The 12,215-nt window shown below is 43.5% G+C and overlaps 1 protein-coding gene across 4 annotated transcripts in view; it reads right to left on the bottom strand.

Moving 5' to 3' along the window:
- LOC141799075 (protein bicaudal D homolog 2-like) overlaps positions 1 to 12,215 on the bottom strand; it is a 46,983-nt gene that overhangs the window by 5,584 nt on the left and 29,184 nt on the right. For all 4 annotated transcript variants that reach the window (XM_074681154.1, XM_074681155.1, XM_074681153.1 and 1 more), the window contains exons 3-9: positions 11,555 to 11,707; positions 10,538 to 10,752; positions 10,212 to 10,458; positions 8,691 to 8,948; positions 8,151 to 8,354; positions 7,499 to 8,047; positions 5,930 to 6,081 (exon numbers count right to left, since the gene is read on the bottom strand). In XM_074681154.1, the coding sequence (XP_074537255.1) occupies positions 5,930 to 6,081; positions 7,499 to 8,047; positions 8,151 to 8,354; positions 8,691 to 8,948; positions 10,212 to 10,458; positions 10,538 to 10,752; positions 11,555 to 11,707 (1,778 nt within the window). The remainder of the gene's footprint in view (positions 1 to 5,929; positions 6,082 to 7,498; positions 8,048 to 8,150; positions 8,355 to 8,690; positions 8,949 to 10,211; positions 10,459 to 10,537; positions 10,753 to 11,554; positions 11,708 to 12,215) is intronic.

Here is a 12,215-nt window from a genome sequence, read left to right on the forward strand (position 1 = left end):
AGCTAAACTGATATATATTTTTTAAATTTACTCTTTCCTTCTGTTATTCACCAAATTTTCACCGAGCAGACATGAAATTTGTCTGGTTCTGATTCTAAAGATGTTTTTCCATCTGTTCATTCCTGTATTTTAGGCTTTATAACTCCTCCCTTTAAACTGGACACTGGATAAAAAACCTGGGGTTACTTATTCAACTTATTCACTGATACTTAACCTGCACTACCTTTTTTTCATGTCATTTTACACAATATCTGTTGATACAATCCTAAGTGCAATATCTGTTTAATCTCTACACACCTAAGTGCAATACCCTGTTAAAAACAGTTAATTTAAGTACAATATCTGTTTAATTCACCTCATTATATTCTGTTTAAAACCTTCACTTAGTGCAATATCCGTTCAGAATATTTCATCTTGCTTTGTCTACCTCCTTATGTAAATAGTCCCTAGTCATCTTATTTCCAACCATTGAATTATGTAAAGAACAATGGTAATACCAAATTTCCCTCTGGGATTAATAAAGTATTCCTGATTCCTGACATCACACCACAAGGAGTGTAACTAGCTTCCACAATCCCCAATATTCCTCTCATAAGCAAGTAATTGATCCCCTTTTTTTAACACTTAATTTTTTTTTTTTTAAACTTTCTTCTAAAAACTATTTTTTCACATGCATACCTGAGCAACCCACATCAACAGTAATAAAGACCGATGAGTAAAAGTTTTGCTTCTAGAGCGTTTGAACTTTCACCTAATTTCGCAGTTTTAAATGCCACCACCAGGTGGAGCCATCGAACCACACAGCACAGCAGCAGATACAGCAGTAGAGCTTCTGAATAATTAACTCCCACTTACAGCCTTTTCCAACCACAGGCTGTAAAATTTTTTTTCATCTTTGAGGGGACATTTTTACAAAAACAGACAACCTCTCCCTGTCTGCAGATGACAGCACTTAACTCTTGTCATTCACTTCATGTTCAAAGATAAACTGTCCACAAAGATTCACTTTGCACCTTTTAACGAACTATATAATCAGTCTTCCTATAGCTCCCTTGCTAATGCATGGGCTTCAGTGACTTCAAAGACAGGCTGTGACAACCATAAAAGGTGAGACGTGAGTGTGAATTACAGTAATATGAGGATTGTATGTGTCGCGGAAGGTAAGAATAGTTAGCATACACAAAGGATGAAAGCATTAACCTGGGGGTTACTGGGATGATCCCTCCTGCGTCACCTGAGGAGCACGCTGAGGAGGGGGAGAGAAGTGAAGATGGAGTGGGGAGGAATATGGTTCACAGCTCAGAGCTCGAGTATTTCACACCTTATCTCTGCTTTCCAGTCGGAGGAAAACAGCATCACTTCTATCGCTGTGTGTCATCATCCATCTCTGCGTGAAATTGCACGGCATATGTCGATAAATGTGTACCTACTACTTGATATCTCTGGGTGCTGCACTGCGGCATTATCATCTCTCTTTCTCTGTGCCCTAGTGTCTGTGTGAGAGTGTGTGTGTATGTGTCTATGAGTGTGTGTACATGACTGGACAGGTATAAAAAGTAGGTCAAACAGAGAGAGTCTGTCATTGGCTGTCCATATCTGTACCTTCCATCTGCTGCCCCTCTCCTCCCTTCATTTTCAGTCTTCTCCTTCACCAATTTCTCTCCTTTTCTCATTCATCTCTTTTTAATCACGTTCCCTCTCTGCTTCTTATCTCGACTCTCCTTTCTTTCTTTCTTTCTTTCTTTCTTTCTTTCTTTCTTTCTTTCTTTCCTTCTTACTTTCTTTCTTTCTTCCACTCCTTCCCTGGGTGGCTGTCACTGTCTCTGTGCTCGCATCAGTCACTTTCTCTCAGTCCGACCTTGGTCTACCAACCTACTTTCTGTGTTGCTGACGAAGCAATCTGAAAGGCATTCTCCAGTAATGACTGACACACCTCTGTGAAGGGAGGGGCTGCTTATTTTGGGAAGGCGCGCCTCATCCTCCTTGTGCGACACATCAGAAACACTCAGATATTATTGAGCTGACAGACAGCCTCACCCTGCTTTCTTTCTCTGTCGAGCAGTTAGGAATTACCTTGATTTGATTTGGGCACACCCAAACCTGTTCACAAACACATTAAAGAAGGGGGAAAACCTTCAAGCTGGATTTCTTCTCTGCAGCCCTGCAAGCTATAACTGACACAAGTCATCTGACATCTAATTGTGTTATTTTGTTTTCATTTTTGTGCAAAGAAATTCCCAAATGAGAAAGTCTGTCTTTGATCAGTTATCTAATTTATGAAAACTTTTCAATAATATACCAGAAACTCATGATCCAACCAAGTTTCTTTGAAATTTTTAAAACCAAATGAAACTGTCTGACTCTTCTCAGAATTTCTCCCCTTCTCCTTCCGACACCCCAGTTCCCAGTAACCGCAGATGTTTTTAATATGTGTGCTGCTGCACGTGGTTGTGCCTCACGTGAACTCTGGCCCTGCCAGACCACCATACACACACAAACCATACCCCCCTCTCTTGTGTATGCAGTTTGATTCCCAATGGGACACACACCCAGACAAAAGGGATCAGCACTGCTTCATTAAACCCAGTATGAGATGGGGAGACGACTTGGGAGGGACGCAGGGGGGCTGGTGCGCCTTTAGACAGTTCAGTCACTCTTGCGTGGGGGGTGAGAGGGCGTGCATTTTTCCCGGGAAAAAACACAGGAGTCTATTCTTGTGGATGGAGGGATACAATGGGAGTCTTTTGGCTGGTTGACTGGGGGTGACAGCGTAGTGGCTGAGGGAGTTGGAGGCTGCTGCTGCTGAATATGATGAAAAGTCGTCATGTTCAGAATAAAGAACATCTTTCTTATTGCTAACAGTGGTTAATAACTTTTAAGGTTGTATTCAGAGCTGTATATTGAAGCAGTCATATAGACGGGATCAATTTTAAAAAAACTGAGACAAAAACAAGCACCCTTTCAGCTGGCGTCTTGTCTGGAGTTTGATTGGACATGGTGGGTGGGGGTTTCATAGAAAAAAAGGGGAGGAGGAAGTAAAAACTGAAAGAAAGAATGATGGAGAGGGACTGCAACGACAACAACAGATCAGCACGATGACCGAGGGGCCGTGCCTGTTCAGAAAACGTGACTCGGGCTAATGGCTACACTGCTAATCAGTGTGAGCATGAGCTGAGATCATGCCGGGGCATGTCTCAGGAATGTTAGAGGCCAGAGCTTACTGTTAACATGACACCAGAGACTGCAGCTGAAGAGGCTCACACATGCAAAGACAAAGAAACAGGCTCTGAACAAATGCTGTGATCAAAAATTCCCACGAAATGAAATGCACTTGAAGAATCTTGAGAAGCTCTCATCTATTAGAGGATCAGACCACAGCTGGAGATCACACAAAGACCCCCAAAAACCTGAAAATTCCTTTAATTCCACTCCATCTTTTCTCTCCTCTCAGCCAAAGACCACACATTTCTATCTGAGAGTTTCCACATCTCAAAAAAATCTATCTTTAAAGCTCTGTCAGAGTGCTGATTACCATGAAAAGAAAAGGAAAATAGTCTGTCAAATTAGGCTCCTGTAGGGGCTTTAACCAAGAGCCTGCCCTCTTCCTCTCTTTCTTCTCCAGATGACTGGAGAACCGGGTGTTTGGCAGTGAGCAAGGACGGAAGGGGGGACTGGGATACAAAAGGGAGGGGAGTGTGGGAAAAAGTTGCCCAGGCAAGTCCCCCAGCCTCTCAAAGAGACCTAACTCTGAGCCGTATAGGACTGAATTTACATACCAATGCATGAATCACACAAACACACTGAATGTAAATCATGCATTAAACATCAGAACAGTGATGTACAACTTTGGTTGGAGCTGAAACATCATCAACAACATGTAGTTTGATGAAGGCAGCATGAAGTCTCTGCACACACAACAGCTCAGAGTCTTTAGTACCAGGGTATGCTGAAATCCTGAGGTTAATTTCAATATCTTTTTAAGTCTTTTTCAAAAAACACTAAAAAAAAATGTAACACTTCATCCCGACTCAAAACTGTTGTTAGCAACCCATCTTTTAACAGCTGTGGTTTGCATTTTAACAGAAATGAGGTAAGCTGAGAAGAACTAAGGCTTAAAAGAATAAATGAAGCTAAAGGCAGCTTTATTGACACTCCCACAACAAGTAACAGCAGTTATTCAAGGCCAACTTGCTGAAAAAATAAGAACTTATTTTATCATTATCAAAATCTAGGACATGTGCCTGAGATTGTGTGATTTGCTTTCTATCAGCTTCTCTGCATCACCAGCACGTCATTGATGACATGTAAGCAGGCGGCCACATGGTGATCTAGATGGTCTTGCATTGTTCATTGTCTGAAATCCTGCATGTCCATCTCACCAAGCTCCAGTAGCTTACAGTTTCATTAACCAAATGCTTAGCAGCCCAAACAGGGGACAGTAGCGAGGAGGGAAATAAACACTCATGGATATTTTTGGAGTCAAAGCTTGAATAGCAATAAATTTTAATATCCCATAAAACCACAATTAAGATTTCTTAATACTTTTTAAGGGCCTTAACTTTCCACAATTGATTAAACAACTTTTAATACGTTTTAAGACCCTGAGGACACCCTGAGTACATGAATGTTCTCACACTTCTTCTGAAAAGTGATATATCTTCTGCACCCGGGGGGTAAAAATAACGCCATTATTAGGAGCAGAATCTGTCTCTGTCTTTGCTCTGAACAGTTTAGTGTTACATCCTTCAAGCATCTGGCTCTGCAGTGTGCCAGAAACCCATGACAACACAATCTCTCATATTTGCAGACAGAGGACTTTTCCTCCTGTTACTAATTGATTAGAAACTGCAGGTATATGGAGTTACTTCAGCACAAGCGAGCTTCAGGGATAGCTATTGAGTTACTGTACGGGTAAGATGAGGGGAGCTGAGCTGCCCACACATTCCCTGCAGCCTGTGCAGCCTTCGCTGAGTAATCCCGTCTACCCCCACCCTCCTCCTGCTCCTCTACCTCTCCTCGCCCTGCACAGCTTGAGCTTTGCTGTGGATTGCGGAGGAGTCTTAAATGCAGGAGGAAAGACTGTCTCAGCATCTCAGGGCAGCCATCTGGAGCAGAGCTGATATTTAGGGTAAGAGTAGGCACTGACATCTTGAATTAAAGCGACTTCAGCACCCTCTCTGGAATCACTCTTATCATCCCAAAAACCTGCATGAACCTGCATTTTTTCCTGAGCTTTTCAACATACAAGCACAGAGAACAAAAAAACACAGGGTGTGTGAGCACGTACTCCACAATGTGTTATGGGGTGAATGTGTAATCCAGACCAAGATGAGGTGGGATTATGCACAGAACCTTTGACCGGCTTCTCTTTGGAATCAGGAAAGATTAGCGAGTGTGTCAGCTCATCTGTTATGCACACACTCACTATATTGTTGCCTCAAAAACACGACTTAAATAACATATTTAGATACCAGATTAGATACCTTCTGTGCTCTCCATCTGATATCAATGCCAGTATCCCTTTCTGTGCATTGTTCTCCAAAACAAACGATATCCTCTTTAAGCACGTCATGGTACTAAAATAGCACAGAGACAAAGCTCATGCCATGTGGTAAACATGGATTACATTATGATAATAATCCTGTTTGGAGATTGTTTGGTCTTCATATGGTGCTTGAGCAGTATTTTTAACAATAGAACAAAGTCTGCCGTGTTACTTTTACGGCTAATCTGCAGTGACACAACACAGCAGCATGGTTTAGGATTACTGCCAAAGCATATCAGTAAACAAAAAGCAATGCTTCAGGGAGCCTGAAAGAAAAAGTAGGCACTCTTTATACTATTTCAGATATGTGTTTTGTGTGACAGGCAGATGAAGTGAAATAATTTTCCCTTTATGTCAACTGAACACAGTTTCCACGTTTCTTACCGTGTGGCGAACATGGCCCGAAGAGAAGAAAAGGTGGCGGCGTCTTCCTTCAGGGCTTTGAGCTCGTTCCTCAGTTTCATCATGGTCTCAGTCACCATGGCCTTCTCGTTCTCATACTTGCTCTTCAGATTGGCCAGAGCAACCTCAGCTGTCTGTTGGTGGACAATAAGAACAAAAGGGTCAGAGCAGCTGGAGTGCATTTCCTGTTTTTTTCATTATCTTAAAAGGACTATGAGGAGTTTGACAGTGGAAAAAGTCTCCCTTCTAGATATATGTCTGATTGTAATCCACACTTTAAAATGAGATCATCAGCGCCAATATATGTGGTTACAGGTTATTTTAAATTGCTACTTCTTAGCTTCCAGTTCAGGTTGACCAGGACTGGATTGATTTACGACACGTCTCGGTCTCTATGACAACACAACGCCAGCCGACGAAGTTTAGAAGTGAGGAGAGATAAAACATAGAGATCTGTGTTTTTCACAGCTAAAAACGATTTCTATGACTAAATTTGTAGTGATGGTGGACACTGGAGCCTAACAGGCTAATTAGCCTTTAGCTCGGGCTGTATCACTCTATAACACAGGGGTTAACCGTTAAGCTGTTTGTGATAACGTTCATTCCAACCAGCAGCAGTTACTCTAAAGGGATATGTTCGAACTTTAGAGTCTATCAATAAAATGAAGAGCGAAGTTACGTTAGCTTTGCTTGGTACATGGCTGGCAGGACATAGCTAACCAGGATTTACCGACGTTAAACATTACAGACATGCATAAGAGCACCGTGCTGCCAACTGAGCTAAATATAAACGGCTACTAAACTACATACAAGCTGACAGTGTTTACTTGTTGTAACGTTAGCCCACAGATACGTCAGAGGACCGGGCTGACGATGTTGCTAATAAATAGCTGGCTGCTACAACGTCTGCTTGATGTCACGTTTCAAAGCGTAGCGCTACGTAACTGTACAAATAAAAACCTTACTTCGGTGCGTTGTATCCCGTAAAAATCTGTCTTGAGCAAAGAAAATTTGTTTCGTTCCTATCTGCATTTAATTCCAAAACACACGCCTCACTAAAAGTGTGCGGAGACTCCGGGCCACAAGGTGGCGAGGGAGTGCAATTAAAACAGATCCTCCTCATAGCATCTTCAAAGTCACTCAGGGCGACTACCAAGGTGTAATTTCTATTATTAGATTAAAGGTGTGTGTGTGCGTGTGTGTGTATGTGGTTTATGAGAGGCTTTCCTGTGGTCACTGAGTTACCACACACATTCTTTCAAAGGCTGGCAGAGCAACTGCACACACACTGTATCTCTGTTTTGCTTTGGAAGCTGTTCTCCCATCCTTAGCACACTGATACTCCGGACAGCTGTCACCATAAGGCTGCTGTCTCCTCCACTGTTTGTTATAGATCTCATAGTCTGCAAAACATTTGCTGCAACAGCTCAATGGACTTGAAATAGCTGACACTCTCCCTTCTTCTGCCTCTGTCTTTCAACAAAATCTGACAAATGTTTGCGAGACCAAGGTTGAAGTATGTGGATTCAAAAGTTAACTTAATGAACCAACCTGCTTGTTGGCCTTGAGGACAGTCCTCAGGGTCGCGATCTGTTCCCTCTTGGTGCTGAGCAGAGATTTCAGTTTGAGAATCTCCTCCATGCAGGCTTCCTTGTCCTTGTCAGCCACTGTACCATACTCCAGAGAAGCCACCCTCTGGCGGGACAGCTCTGTGGTGCGGTCCACAGCGAGCTGCAGGTGCTTGATCTGGTCTCTGATGATAGCCACCAGGTTGTAGATGTTCATCGGCTCGCGGCGGTGGTCGGACACGGGAGAAGGCAAAGAGGAGACTGGTGAGGGAGCTCCGTCACTCAGGTCGGTCTTACCAGGCTCAGGGAAAAGGCCTTTGGTGAGCAGGATGGGAGAACGGCGGCCACGGCCCTCTGGGCTGCTCCGACCGCCCTTACCCTCCTTGTAGAAGTCGAGCATGACGCGGTTGGGTGTCTCGTTGTTGCACATGCACACGTGGTTGTAGAGAGTGGCCAGTTCTTCACTGAAGGTGACGAGCTCATCCTGGGCCACACTCAGACTGCCCTGGGACTCGCCTGCCACGTCACTCAGCTGCAGAGACACAAAGACAGGTTTCATTTAAACACAATTTAATCGCACATGATTTCATGAAAGAGCTACAAAATCAACCATCTATCAGGATGGTGAATCTCACCTTGCGCAGCTCTTTCTCAAGCTTGTTCTTCTGTTCTCTCTCTGACTGACTCATCCTCTCAAGAGTCGCCAGCTTCTGTCCCAGCGTTGTGACATCGTTCTCCAGACGGGTGCGCTCCTCATCGTAGCGTGACTGACAGGCCTGATATTCTGTCCTCAGAGTCTTCAGCTCCTCTTTCAGCTCTCCTGCCTCAGACACAGCAACCTGGCAAAGAGAGATTAATGGCTCAGATTAGGGTTGCAAAATTCCCTGAATTTTCAAAGTTGGAAACTATCCTATTGGTATGACATTCGAGGAAACATGTCTAATGCAATATTTTTAATCAAGATGTCAAGAAAAAACCAAGAGAATTTCCAAACTCTCTCAAGAAATTTTTAAAATTCATTTAAGCTGATGGCAGCACCTTCCAATATTCCCGAGCTAAAATTTTCCAGAAAGTTTTCACCCCTTTGCAACCTTAGCTCAGATAAGTCTATCTTGAGAAATCTCCTGTAAAACTTAATCTGACTCCAAGTCTAATCTTATATATTTTTTAATTACCTTGTACTTGCACTCCAGGATCTCAGGTCCATTGATGTCCACCTCGTAGTAGTCTCCATCTTCATGGCTATCACGCTCTTTCTCGTTATCTAAGGCAGACTGGCGCTCCTTGCTGGCCTGGAGTTTGCGGATGGCGTTGAGGTTCTCTGTGAGGCGGTTGACCTTCTCCTGATGCTCTGACAGAGCGCCGTTAGCCTGCTCGAGCTGTTTCTGGGAGTCCTGCAGGGTGGACAGCAGGTTGACCTTCTCACGCTCCATCTGAGAGGAGAGTCAGACACGGAGCAATAAGACGTGGAGTCATCCTTAATGTCTTGTCCTTTTCCCTGAACACCCACATCTAATGTCACATTTGAATTTCTGTGTAACCTAATGATGTGCAGGACTTCTGCAGCACATATCATATTAAATCAGTAGATTAACGGTCTTGTAGTGACTCGACACACTATCAGGCTTGTGTTGTGAGGTATGTGAGGCTCGTTGCCCAGTAGCCCAGCATCAGAGTCGGGATGACCTTGGCGGTTTGCTGAATTGGGCTCGGCTCAGGGCTGGCAGAGAACCAGGGAGTGTCGTCTTACACATGGACACAGTTGTGCTGATATAAGCAGAGAGCTATTTCAGAAAGTGATGTGTAAATAATATTAAAGGATGAAAGTCAGGCTCATGTAGATGCAGTTTTTTATTAGTGCACGACATATGATGATGATGATGATTAGTTTAAAAAAGGAGATGGAAAGATTGAAGGCAGCTTGTCATGTTTGACATTCTTTTATTTGACATCTCAGTCATATATTAATTGGTGTAAAGGCTTATGAGCAGCTAACATACATTACTGCTTAGCCTCCTCCTGCAGAAAATCAAATAATGCCACAGAATATGCACTAATAAAGTTATACTCAATAAAACAAGGCCTTGGATTGGTTGAGTGCCTCATCTGAGAAAATACTGATGATTAAAGAAGGCCTGTTGTTTCCTTTGCTCTGATTCCTGCCTGGAATCTGTGGAACGACCCTGCAGGAGGCTCCAGCAGACACGTCACTGAACTTTCAAACACAGACGTCTAAGTTTTATAAACTGCTGTTGTTGGAAATTTGAAGAGGTAACTTCTAGTTCACTCATTAATCCAGAAACCTTGTTTATACAGATAGAGGGAGGAAAAAAAAACACACTTAATCCCTTCCGCTTCAAAACAATCATTATCCACAGGTTTCAAGTGCCCTCTGGTTACCATGGCGCCCAATCAGGCGTGGCCTTGGGCTCATGGGGTGATGATCAAGCAGATGGCAAGTCCACTGGTGCCACCACCCGCTGCCTCGCAGCCCAGCGGAGTCTAAAGGGTGTGTGTGTGTGTGTGTGTGTCTTCATGGATTAACTTTGCTAAAACAGCATTTAGATCCCTGCTGCAGTCCCATTCACAATCAAAACACTTCGTAAACGTCTATCCTGCTTGAATACAGAATGCTTTTGTCCTGATTTCTTGTGTGATAATCTGTGGGAGAAATCACAACATTTATGACAACCTACCTGCATCAGCTGCTGTTTCAGCTTCTGGATTTCTGAGATGTTCAGTTCACTTAGCAGGTCGTCCACCAGGCTGGGTGCAGGATTGAAAAGCTCTTCCTTCTTAGGCGTGGAAACCAAGTTGTCATAGTTGATGGCGTTGGCAAGTTTGGTGAATCCATTCTCAAAACCGTGCAGAGCCTCGTCGTTGTTTGGCTCTGTTGAGGCATCCTCGCTGAACTTGAGACCATCCAGAGAAATGCTCAGAGGGCTGAGGGAAAAATAAAGAGACAGTCAGTATTGTTCTTACAGGGTGCGCTGAAGCTCGTGAGCACCTTTATGTTATGTACCTGTGGTACAGAGTGTCTCCGATGTTCATGTAGTGGGACAGCTCTTTCCTCAGGGATGCTTTCAGCTCGCGCTCAGTCTTGATGGTCTCTAGCGCCTCACTCAGCTGTCGCTCAGAGATCTCTTTCAGGCGGATGGCATCCTCCAGCTGGCTGTTGAGGAACTGAGTATCCTCTTCGAGACGACGGATTTCATGCTTTAGACCTTCAAACTCAACCTAATCGAGGGATGAGAGCAAACAATTTTATGAAATTTAGAAGAGAAGAACAAGCAAGCAATGAATCTGGTTCACCAGCAGGATTAAAAAGAATGACATGATTGAAGATTATGTTCTACAAAACCTTATTAAATTAATGTCTTCTTTTAATTAGTTTTAATTTAATTGGTTTTGTCTCAAATTAAAAGCTGCTTTTGTTTGTTTCATACTGTCTTTGATGAATTTTAAAAAGCCCAATCCAAAATGACAAGGGTCTATTGGGAGAATTAACAGCTCAGGCACTAAAGCCAGCATCAATTAGAAAAAATCCTGTTCTGAAATCCAGCTCTGTGTTATGTGCAATAGGGATTTTGTTGGTTTCACACATTTGACTAGACCCAGGAAGTCTTTTTTCTTTTTTCCTACCATGAAGTGTTAAAATCTCTGGTGTGAAGAATGATGGCTGCTGAGGAGACTGTAAAACATTTGTACGACCAGTTGGCGGCTGAAGGGATTCAGAAAAAAAGGCAGCAGCATTTCTCTTTTGTACAGAGAATGTTTTCACGACCTTAATTAAATCTGAATATTAAAGTACTCCTTCATCTTTTGGCAGGCAAATCAATGCAAGAGGGAGACAGACATCTGATGCGTGGGACGTGGTGGGATTGTTGTGTCCAAAATGTTGTAAGAAAGAGTATATGTGTGCACATGATCATAATAATAAGCAGCTGGGAATAAATGTGCAATGAGATGTTCTGTGATCTCTTCTTTGTCGACTTCTACGTTTCAAACTTTGTGCTTCTAAAGTCGCAGCAAACCTCACCTGGCTCTGTTTGAGCACGGAGACCTGCTTCTGCAGCGAGATGTTCTCCTCCTCCAGCTCGGTGTAGTCCTGCAGCAGGCGAGCTTCCAGGAACTTGTACTCCTTGATGTCGTCACGCAGCTGATTCCTCTGCAGCTCCACCATCTGGATGTTCTGTAAGGACAAACGAGGTGGACAGAGGGTGAGCTGTCAGTGACCACTATGACAATCTAGTTTGACTGAGTGTGGAAGAGCTTGCGATTGATTGGATATTACTGCTTTGGTGTAACTGTTTGTGTCAGGTTGCCTCTTAAACACTCTAAATCCTGCTAGATAAGAGAGGGCGCCCATATGGATAGACCCAGTGTGTGTGTGTTTGTGTGTGTTTGGTGTGTGTGCTTGTCTGTGTTTGAGAGGGAAGGGCCAGGTGGCTCTCTGGGCAGTGGGCCACAAGTGTGCCGGCCTGCCAGCTCCGATAGCAGCAAAGAGAGTGAAGCCTACTTATCTCGCTAATAGCGACAGGCGCTCAGTGGTCGGGAAGAACTGTAGTGGCCTAATTTTGTAAAGAGAGGTGGATGGAAAGAGCTTGATTCTTCGCACAAGAATTAATCAGAATAGTAGCTGGATGTCAGTGTGCCAAACAGACTGAAACTGAAGGTACTGAAAAAATGATGTTATCATT

This window comes from Halichoeres trimaculatus, unplaced genomic scaffold, assembly GCF_033239565.1.
Source record: "Halichoeres trimaculatus isolate MK-OKI-2021-1 unplaced genomic scaffold, fHalTri1.1 fHalTri1_scaffold_11, whole genome shotgun sequence".
Taxonomy (NCBI): Eukaryota; Metazoa; Chordata; class Actinopteri; order Labriformes; family Labridae; genus Halichoeres; species Halichoeres trimaculatus.